Source organism: Melopsittacus undulatus, chromosome 25 (genome assembly GCF_012275295.1).
Source record: "Melopsittacus undulatus isolate bMelUnd1 chromosome 25, bMelUnd1.mat.Z, whole genome shotgun sequence".
Taxonomy (NCBI): Eukaryota; Metazoa; Chordata; class Aves; order Psittaciformes; family Psittaculidae; genus Melopsittacus; species Melopsittacus undulatus.
In genome coordinates, this window is record NC_047551.1 from 216,077 (window position 1) to 227,512 (window position 11,436).

Here is an 11,436-nt window from a genome sequence, read left to right on the forward strand (position 1 = left end):
GGTATTCCCATTGCTTCCAGTAGTATCCCATTGTCCCCATTGATATTCCCAGTGGCATTCCCGTTGCTTCCAGTTGTCTCCCCAGTGTCTCCAATGACACTTAAGGGGTCCCCATTGGTGTCCCCATCACCCCCATAGCCCCATAACCCCCATAGCCCCATAACTCCCACTGCCCTGTAGACCCCATTACCCCCATAACCCCCATAGTCCCCCATAACCCCCATAACCCCCATTGCCCCATAGACACCATTACCCCCATAACCCCCATTGCCCCATAGCCCCCCATACCCCTGCCCCATAGCCCCATAGTGCTCCATAGCCCCATATCCCTGCCCCATAGCCCCATAACCCCCACAGCCCTGCCCCATAGCCCCATAGCCCTGCCCCATACCCCCATAGTGCCCTATAGCCCCATATCCCTGCCCCCCAGCCCTGCCCCATATCCCTGCCCCATAGCCCCATAGCCCCCATAGACCCCCACATCCCAGCTCCCCATCCCATCCCCCATCCCATGGTCACTGCACCGGCGGCACCACCAGGACCTTGCACTCCCTCTTGGCGATCTTGTCCAGCGCCAGCACCGGCCGCTCGGGGCCCAGCGCCAGGGGGCGACCAACGGGAGACCCCACGGGGGGGGTGATGGCGCGGCGCTCTAGCCCGCTGCCCGACCTGCAACCGGACTCTATGGTACCTACCTGTGGGGCTCTATGGTACCTGTGGGGGTCTATGGGATCTATGGGGGGTGATGGCGCGGCGCTCTAGCCCGCTGCCCGACCTGCAACGGCACTCTATGGTACCTCTATGGTACCTGTGGGACTCTATGGTACCTGTGGGGGTCTATGGTACCTGTGGGACTCTATGGTACCTGTGGGGGTCTATGGTACCTGTGGGGGTCTATGGTACCTGTGAGGGTCTATGGTACCTGTGGGGCTCTATGGTACCTGTGGGGGTCTATGGTACCTGTGGGACTCTATGGTACCTGTGGGGGTCTATGGTACCTCTATGGTACCTCTATGGTATCTATGGTACCTCTATGGTACCTGTGGGGGTCTATGGTACCTGTGGGGGTCTATGGTACCTCTATGGTACCTGTGGGGGTCTATGGTACCTGTGGGGGTCTGTAGTACCTGTGGGGCTCTATGGGACTTGTGGGGCTCTATGGGACCTGTGGGACTCTATGGTATCTGTGGGGGTCTATGGGACTCTATGGTACCTGTGGGACTCTATGGTACCTGTGGGGGTCTATGGGACTCTATGGTACCTCTATGGTACCTGTGGGGGTCTATGGTATCTATGGGACTCTATGGTACCTGTGGGGGTCTATGGTACCTGTGAGACTCTATGGTACCTGTGGGGGGTCTATGGGATCTATGGGGGGTGATGGCGCGGCGCTCTAGCCCGCTGCCCGACCTGCAACCGCACTCTATGGTACCTACCTGTGGGGCTCTATGGTACCTGTGGGACTCTATGGTACCTGTGGGGCTCTATGGTACCTGTGGGACTCTATGGTACCTATGGGGCTCTATGGTACCTCTATGGTACCTGTGGGGCTCTATGGTACCTGTGGGACTCTATGGTACCTGTGGGGCTCTATGGTACCTGTGGGGCTCTATGGTACCTGTGGGACTCTATGGTACCTGTGGGGCTCTATGGTACCTGTGGGACTCTATGGTACCTGTGGGGCTCTATGGTACCTGTGGGGCTCTATGGTACCTCTATGGGACTCTATGGTACCTGTGGGACTCTATGGTACCTGTGGGGCTCTATGGTACCTATGGGGCTCTATGGGACCTGTGGGGGTCTATGGGACCTGTGGGACTCTATGGTACCTCTATGGGATCTATGGGGCTCTATGGTACCTGTGGGGCTCTATGGTACCTGTGGGGGTCTATGGGACCTGTGGGACTCTATGGTACCTCTATGGGATCTATGGGGCTCTATGGTACCTGTGGGGCTCTATGGTACCTGTGGGGCTCTATGGTACCTCTATGGGATCTATGGGGCTCTATGAGGGTGGATATCACCTGCTGGGGTCCCTAGAGCCCCATATCCCCATATCCATGTCCCATCCATCCCCTGTATCCCATTATCCCAGTGTGATCCCAGTGTTCCCCCAGTGTGATCCCAGTGTGATCCCAGTATGATCCCAGTATGATCCCAGTGTTCCCCCAGTATGATCCCAGTGTTCCCCCAGTGTGATCCCAGTGTGATCCCAGTATGATCCCAGTGTTCCCCCAGTGTGACCCCAGTGTTCCCCCAGTATGATCCCAGTGTTCCCCCAGTATGATCCCAGTGTTCCCCCAGTGTGATCCCAGTGTGATCCCAGTATGATCCCAGTGTTCTCCCAGTGTCCCCCAGTATGATCCCAGTATGATCCCAGTATGATCCCAGTGTGATCCCAGTGTGATCCCAGTGTCCCCCAGTATGATCCCAGTGTGATCCCAGTGTGATCCCAGTGTGATCCCAGTATGATCCCAGTATGATCCCAGTATGATCCCAGTGTGATCCCAGTGTGATCCCAGTGTCCCCCAGTGTGATCCCAGTATGATCCCAGTGTGATCACAGTATGATCCCAGTGTGATCCCAGTGTGATCCCAGTATGATCCCAGTGTGATCCCAGTGTGATCCCAGTGTGATCCCAGTATGATCCCAGTGTGATCCCAGTGTGATCCCAGTGTGATCCCAGTATGATCCCAGTGTGATCCCAGTGTGATCCCAGTGTGATCCCAGTATGATCCCAGTGTGATCCCAGTGTGATCCCAGTATGATCCCAGTATGATCCCAGTGTCCCCCAGTATGATCCCAGTATGATCCCAGTGTTCCCCCAGTGTGATCCCAGTGTGATCCCAGTATGACCCCAGTATGACCCCAGTCCCCCACCTGCTGAGGTGGCCTCGGGGGGGCTGTTGATGGGAGAAGGACTGGGACCTGCCCAGCCCCCCCTGGTGCCGCTCCAGGAGGTCCCTCAGTGCAGGGGAACTGGGGCTGCTCCTGCGGGACACGGACTTGGGAACAGCGGGAACAACACCCGGAACTACACCCGGAACAACACCCGGAACTACACCCGGAGCCGCGAACTGCAGCTTCAGCTTCATGTGCTGCGACAGCTGCGGGAGACAGTGGGAGAACAGTGGGATAATGATGGGATAATGGGATACAGGGGGGATACAGGGATGTATGGGATAGAGGGATATAGGGATGTATGGGATGTATGGGATATGGGGTATGGGATACAGGGATACGGGGAATAGGAATACAGGAGTACAGCGATACAGGGACATGGGAATGGGATATTGGATATTATGGGATATGGGGTATGGGTTATTATGGGATACGGGGTAGGGGTTTTTATGGGATATGGGGTATGGGGTATTATGGGATATTATGGGATATAGCATATAGGTTATTATGGGATATGGGGTATGGGATATTATGGGATATGGGGTATTGGATAATATGGGATATGGGCTATGGGCTATGGGATATTGGATATTATGGGAAATGGGGTATGGGTTATTATGGGATATGGGGTATGGGTTATTATGGGTTATAATGGATTATTATGGTATATGGGGTATGGGATATTATGGTATATGGGGTATTGGATATTATGGGATATGGGCTATAATGGGTTATTATGATATATTATGGACTATAATGGATTATTATGGGCTATAATGGGTTATTATGGTATATTATGGGCTATACTGGGTTATACTGGGTTATACTGGGTTATACTGGGCTATACTGGGTTATACTGGGTTATACTGGGTTATACTGGTCCGCGCTCACCTCGAAGAGCCCCTCCCGCAGCGCCATGAACCCCACACTGACGGTGCTGGAACTGCCCTTGCGGGAGCAGCCCAGGTTGGTGTGCGGAGAGTGACACACGATGGAGTCCAGCGCCCCCTGCTGGCCTGCGGGAACAGGGGGTAGGGGGGATATGGGATCTATGGGGGTATATGGGGTCTATGGGGGGGGCTATGGGGGTATGGGAGTATATGGGGGCTATGGGGTATAGGGGGTATGGGGCTATGGGGTGGGTGTCACCTCTATGGGAATGAATGGGGGTGTCCCCAGTGCCCTCCAATCCCATCATTTTCCATCCCATATCCCATACCCCATATACCCCATACCCCACACCCCATACCCTATATCCCATACCCCATATCCCATACCCCATATACCCCATATCCCATACCCCATATCCCATACCCCATATACCCCATATCCCATACCCCATATACCCCATACCCCATATCCCATACCCCATATACCCCATACCCCATATCCCATACCCCATATACCCCATATCCCATACCCCATATACCCCATACCCCATATCCCATACCCCATATACCCCATACCCCATATCCCATACCCCATATACCCCATATCCCATACCCCATATACCCCATACCCCATATCCCATACCCCACACCCCACACACCCCATACACCCCATGTACCCCATACACCCCATAGCCCCATAGGTCACTCACTGCTCTCGGGGGTCCAGACCAGCCTGACACTCAGGAAGTCCTGCAGCTCATACCCCACACACCCCATAGCCCCCATACACCCCATAGACCCCATGTACCCCATAGCCCCCATAGGTCACTCACTGCTCTCAGGGGTCCAGACCAGCCTCACACTCAGGAAGTCCTGCAGCTCATACCCCACACCCCACACACCCCATGTACCCCATAGCCCCCATGTACCCCATACACCCCATGTACCCCATAGACCCCATAGACCCCATACACCCCATGTACCCCATGTACCCCACACACCCCATAGCCCCCATAGGTCCCTCACCGCTCTCAGGGGTCCAGACCAGCCTCACACTCAGGAAGTCCTGCAGCTCATTGACCAGGGTGTAGGTCACACGGAACCTCTGCCCCACAACCACAGGGGACACACACGTCCCCATCATCACGAACCGCGGCCGCTCCAGCCGGATGCTGGGGAGCCTGTGGGGATGGGGTCAGACCCATAGCGGCCTGTGGGGCTGCCCCAGAGCGCTGCCATATGGGGTTGTCCCATATTGCACCCCTATAGTGTTGCCCCATAGCGCCGCCCTATGGGGTTGTCCCATAGTGAACCCCTATGGGGCTGCCCCATAGCATATCCCTATGGGTCTGATCCATAGTGCATCCCTATGGGGCTGATCCATAGTGCATCCCTATGGGGCTGCCCCATAGCGCTGCCATATGGGGCTGATCCATATTGCATCCCTATGGGGCTGCCCCATAGCGCTGCCCTATGGGGCTGATCCATATTGCATCCCTATGGGGCTGCCCCATAGCACTGCCCTATGGGGCTGATCCATAGTGCATCCCTATGGGGCTGATCCATAGGACATCCCTATGGGGCTGAGCCATATTGTACCCCTATGGGGCTGCTCCATAGCACACACCTATGGGGTTACCCCATAGTGCACCCATATGGGGCTGCCCCATAGCTCACACCTATGGGCTGATCCATATTGTACCCCTATGGGGTTGCCCCATAGCGACGCCCTAGGGGCTGATTCATATTGCACCCCTATAGGGTTGCCCCATATTACACCCCTATGGGGCTGATCCATAGCACATCCCTATGGGGCTGCCCCATAGCGCTGCCCTATGGGGCTCACCGGTAGTGTGTGGAGATGCTGGTGGTGAAGGGCAGCTTGGGGGTGGACCATTGGATGATGGCAATGAGGGGAACCTCCAGGCCCTATAGGAGGGGAAAAGGGGGGGGCGTCAATGGGGTCCTAAAGGGCTTCAATGGAGGGGTCGTCAAGACCCACTAATGAAGCCACATTGAAGTTCCCCATTGAGTGCCCCATTGACATCCCCCCATTGCCCCCCATTGATGGGCCCCATCACCCCCATTACCCCATCACCCCCATTACCCCCATTACCCCATTACCCCCATTACCCCCATCACCCCCATTACCCCCATTACCCCATCACCCCCATTACCCCATCACCCCCATTACCCCCATTACCCCATTCCCCCATCACCCCCATCACCCCCATTACCCCATTACCCCCATTACCCCCATTCCCCCATCACCTCCATTACCCCCATTACCCCCATTACCCCCATTCCCCCATCACCTCCATTACCCCCATTACCCCCATTCCCCCATCACCCCCATTACCCCCATCACCCCCATTACCCCCATTACCCCCATCACCCCCATTACCCCATTACCCCCATTACCCCCATTCCCCCATCACCTCCATTACCCCATCACCCCCATTCCCCCATCACCCCCATTACCCCCATCACCCCCATTACCCCATCACCCCCATTACCCCATCACCCCCATTACCCCATCACCCATTACCCCCATTGCCCCCCCTCCCCCATCCCCCCCTCCCCCCCCACCTCTCTGCCCTCCCCCCCCCTCGGTGCCGCCTGCAGCTGGAACATGAAGTTCTGCTCCTCCAGGGCCTGCAGGGAGCAGGGTCCTGACCCCCCTGCTATGGGGCAGAAGGAGCCCACGGGGACCTCCCCTGAGTGGTGGCTGTGGGGCAGACACAGGCTCCCATTGGAACCTATGGGGTTCCAATGGAGCCAATGGGGTCCCATTGGAGACAATGGGGTTCCAATGGAGCCAATGGGGTCCCTATGGCAACAATACATTGATGTCCCCCTCATTGCCTCCCATTGATCCCCCCATTGAATCCCCCCATTGGTGTCCCCCATTGAAGCCCATTGCCCCCATTGCCTCCCATTGATATTCCCCATTACTCCCATTACCCCCATCACCCCCATTCCCACATCACCCCCATTACCCCATCACCCCATTGCCCCCCATTGCCCCTTAGCCCCCCACTGCCCCATAGCCCCCATTACCCCATAGCCCCCATTACCCCATACCCCCCCACTACCCCATCAGCCCCCTTGCCCCATAGCCCCTCATTACCCCCATTACCCCATTACCCCCATAGCTCCATAGCCACCATTACCCCATATCCCTCATTGCCCCATAACCCCACACCCCCCTGCCCCACAGCTGCCCCACAGCTGCCCCATAGCTGCCCCATAGCTGCCCCACAGCTGCCCCATAGCCCCACCAGACGTCATCCACCAGCAGCACGGAGCCGTCCGGCAGCACTGGCAGGTAACTGGCATTGAGGTTGGGCAGGACCCGAACCGAGCACAGGGACAGGGGGTCCTGGGAGCTGCCATTGAGCACTGGGGAGGGGGGAGGGGGTGAGGGGGTAATGGGGTAAGGGGGTATGGGGGTGATGGGGGAAGATGCCAGGACTTGGTTAGAACTATGTTCTTTTCCCCATATCCCATAATAACCCGTGTCCCATACCCCATATCCTTATATCCCATACCCCATACCCCATACCCCATATCCCATATATCCCATATCCCATACCCCATATCCCATACCCCATATCCTTATATCCCATACCCCATACCCCATATCCCATATATCCCATATCCCATACCCCACACCCCATATCCCACACCCCATACCCCATACCCCACACCCCATATCCCATACCCCATATCCCATATCCCATACCCCATATCCCATATCCCATATACCCCATATCCCATATCCCACACCCCATACCCATACCCCATACCCCACACCCCATACCCCATATCCCATATCCCATACCCCATACATCCCACACCCCATACCCCATATCCCATATCCCACACCCCATACATCCCAGACCCCATATCCCATACCCCATATCCTTATATCCCATACCCCATACCCCATACCCCATATCCCATATATCCCATATCCCATACCCCACACCCCATATCCCACACCCCATACCCCATACCCCACACCCCATATCCCATACCCCATATCCCATATCCCATACCCCATATCCCATACCCCATACATCCCATATCCCACACCCCATACCCATACCCCATACCCCACACCCCACACCCCATATCCCATATCCCACACCCCATACATCCCATACCCCATATCCCATACCCCATACCCCATACCCACACACCCCATATATCCCATACACCCCACACACCCCACACATCCCAGCCCCATATCCCATATTCACCTTTAAGCAGGGTCAGGTACTTCCCGGACACTGTGAGCTGACGGCATCGGACCACGGGGGGGGGCAGCACAGTCAGCAGCGTGCTTACTATGGGATGGAAGGGTGGGATATAGGGTATGGGGTGTGGAACATAGGGGTATAGGGTATGGGATATATGGGATAGGGGGTATGGGATATAGAATATGGGATATAGGGTATGGGGTATGGAACATAGGGATGTAGGGGTATGGGATATATGGGATATGGGGTTTGGGATATAGGGATATAGGGGTATGGGATATGGGATATAGGGTATGGGGTATGGAACATAGGGATATAGGAGTATGGGATATATGGAATATGGGGTATGTGATATAGGGATATAGGATATGGGGTATAAGGATATAGGATACGAGGTATAAGAATATGGGGTATGGAATATGGAATATAGGATATGGGATATAAGAATATGGGGTATGGAATATGGGATATGGGGTATGGGTTATTATGGGATACAGGATATAGGGTATGGGGTATGGAACATAGGGATATAGGGGTATGGGATAGATGGGATATGGGGTATCAGATATAACGATATAGGATATAGGATATAGGGATATAGAATAAGGGATATGGAATATGGAATATAGGATATGGGATATAAGAATATGGGGTATGGAATATAGGATATAAGGATATGGGATATGGGATATAAGGATATGGAATATGGGATATAAAGATATAGGATACAAGGATATAGGATATGGGATATGGGATATGGTGTACAGGTTATTATGGGATATGGGGTATGGGTTATTATGGGATATGGGGTATGGGTTATTATGGGATATGGTGTATGGGTTATTATGGGATATGGGTTATTATGGGCCCTGGCCCCATGTGCTGCCCACCCTGTGCCTTGAACGCCGCCTGCTCCTGCCGGAAGACCTGAGCTGGGTCCCGGCTCTGGAGCAGCTCCAGGTACCCAGAACCTTCCTGCAGCTCTGGGGGCTCCGAGTCCCTGCGCCAGACAGTGACCACCACCTGGGGGGGGATGGGGGTGATGGGGTGATGGGGTGATGGGGGTGATGGGGGAATGGGGTAATGGGGGTAATGGGGTGATGGGGGTAATGGGGGTGATGGGGGTCAATGGGAGCAATGGGATCCCCATTGACTTCAATAGGCTCATGGTGCTGTTCGCCCTGATGGCCACAAGGCGGCAGTGTCGCCATTGACTCCCATTGAGTCCCATTGAGTCCATTGACTCCATTGAACCCCATCACCCCATTACCCTCCACTGACCCCCATTTCCCCCATTACCCCCATCACCCCCCATTGCCCCATTGATCCCATCACCCCATAACCCCCATAACCCCCATCACCCCATAACCCCCATTACCCCATTACCCCCATAACCCCCATTACTCCCCATTTCCCCATTACCCCCATTGATCCCCTCACCCCATCTCCCACCTTGGCCTTGCTGGTGCCAGGGGGCAGCCTGTCCAGGGCTATGGTGAGGGGGAAGATGACCTCATCCGGGCACACAATGGGCTCCTCCACCGGCACCTGCAACATGGGGCAGCCAATGGGGATCCTGCATCCCATAATAGCCTCCCCACACACCCCGTGTTCCCTTAGCCCCTATCCCATTATCCCACATCCCATCCCCTCTGATCCCATATCTCTGTCCCATTATCCCCTTATTATCCCACCCTTATCCCACCAATATCCCCCATTACCCCCCATTATCCCATCATTATCCCCCCATTATCCCAAATTATACCATTATCCAAGCATTCTCCCCCATTATCCCTATATTATCCCCCAATTATCCCATTATCCCATCATTATCCCCCATTATCCCATCATTCCCCCCCCATTCTCCCCCCATTACCCCCTATTATCCCATCATTATCCCATTCTTACCCCCCCATTATCCCTGTATTATCCCCCCCATTCCTCCCCCCATTACCCCCCATTCTCCCCCCATTATCCCTATATTATCCCTATATTATCCCATTATCCCATCCCCCCCATTATCCCATTATCCCATCGTTATCCCCATGTTATCCCCATGTTATCCCCATGTTATCCCTATGTTATCCCTATGTTATCCCCATGTTATCCCCTATGTTATCCCCATGTTATCCCCATGTTATCCCCTATGTTATCCCCATGTTATCCCCATGTTATCCCTATGTTATCCCCATGTTATCCCCATGTTATCCCCATGTTATCCCCATGTTATCCCTATGTTATCCCTATGTTATCCCCATGTTATCCCCATGTTATCCCCATGTTATCCCTATGTTATCCCTATGTTATCCCCATGTTATCCCCTATGTTATCCCCATGTTATCCCCATGTTATCCCCATGTTATCCCTATGTTATCCCCATGTTATCCCCATGTTATCCCCATGTTATCCCTATGTTATCCCTATGTTATCCCCATGTTATCCCCTATGTTATCCCCATGTTATCCCCATGTTATCCCCATGTTATCCCCATGTTATCCCCATGTTATCCCTATGTTATCCCTATGTTATCCCCATGTTATCCCCATGTTATCCCTATGTTATCCCCATGTTATCCCCATGTTATCCCCATGTTATCCCCATGTTATCCCCATGTTATCCCCATGTTATCCCCATGTTATCCCCATGTTATCCCTATGTTATCCCCATGTTATCCCCATGTTATCCCCATGTTATCCCCATGTTATCCCCATGTTATCCCCATGTTATCCCCATGTTATCCCTATGTTATCCCTATGTTATCCCCATGTTATCCCCTATGTTATCCCCATGTTATCCCCATGTTATCCCCATGTTATCCCCTATGTTATCCCCATGTTATCCCCATGTTATCCCCATGTTATCCCCATGTTATCCCTATGTTATCCATATGTTATCCATATGTTATCCCATGTTCTCCTCACCCTCCTCCTGGCCCCTCCTCCCTCGCTCAGCATCACTCCGCACTCCCTGTAGGCCGCAGGGTCCTCCCGCCCGCAGGGGGCGCTCTCCTCCCCCTCCCCCTCGGCTGGCCCCGCCCCCGGGCCGGGGCTGACGCTGGCCAGGGCCGTCAAGGACGAGACCACTGCAGGCCAGGGGGGGGATCCGGGCCCCGGGCGGCAGCGCAGCACCAGCAGGAAGCGGACGGTCTCCCCCAGGAACAGATGGTTCCGGCGGGGCAGGCTCCGGTAGCGGCCGGGCTCGGCCGACAGCAGCTCCCGGGCAGAGAACGGGACAGCCGGGAAGTACATGGAGTAGTCACATTGGGACTCCATGGGGCAGGGATAGCAGTGGGATAACGGGAATGGGATAACGGGAACGGGAATGGGAGAACCGGAACGGGATAACCGGAGAACGGGATAACGGGAATGGGATAACGGGAA

The 11,436-nt window shown here is 54.6% G+C and overlaps 1 protein-coding gene across 1 annotated transcript; it reads right to left on the reverse strand.

The window, feature by feature from the left end:
• Positions 1–514: 514 nt before the first annotated feature.
• Positions 515–11,371, reverse strand: TRAPPC14 (trafficking protein particle complex subunit 14). The gene is made up of 11 exons (XM_034072262.1): positions 10,978–11,371; positions 9,509–9,604; positions 8,947–9,079; positions 8,057–8,143; positions 7,073–7,193; positions 6,381–6,519; positions 5,638–5,720; positions 4,791–4,972; positions 3,793–3,917; positions 2,881–3,107; positions 515–669 (listed from the first exon to the last, which is right to left on the reverse strand). Exons 1-11 carry the CDS (start codon positions 11,326–11,328, stop codon positions 516–518), a joined length of 1,698 nt encoding a protein of 565 aa, XP_033928153.1. The 5' UTR covers positions 11,329–11,371; the 3' UTR covers position 515.
• Between the last annotated feature and the right edge of the window lie 65 nt (positions 11,372–11,436).

Coding starts and splice junctions, on each gene's coding strand:
- TRAPPC14 (XM_034072262.1), bottom strand. CDS start 11,328: ATGGAGTCCCAATGTGACTACTCCATGTACTTCCCGGCTGTCCCGTTC. Junction 8,144..8,946: donor GGCGGCGTTCAAGGCACAGG/GTGGGCAGCACA, acceptor TCCATCCCATAG/TAAGCACGCTGCTGACTGTG. Junction 4,973..5,637: donor AGCATCTCCACACACTACCG/GTGAGCCCCATA, acceptor CCATCCCCACAG/GCTCCCCAGCATCCGGCTGG.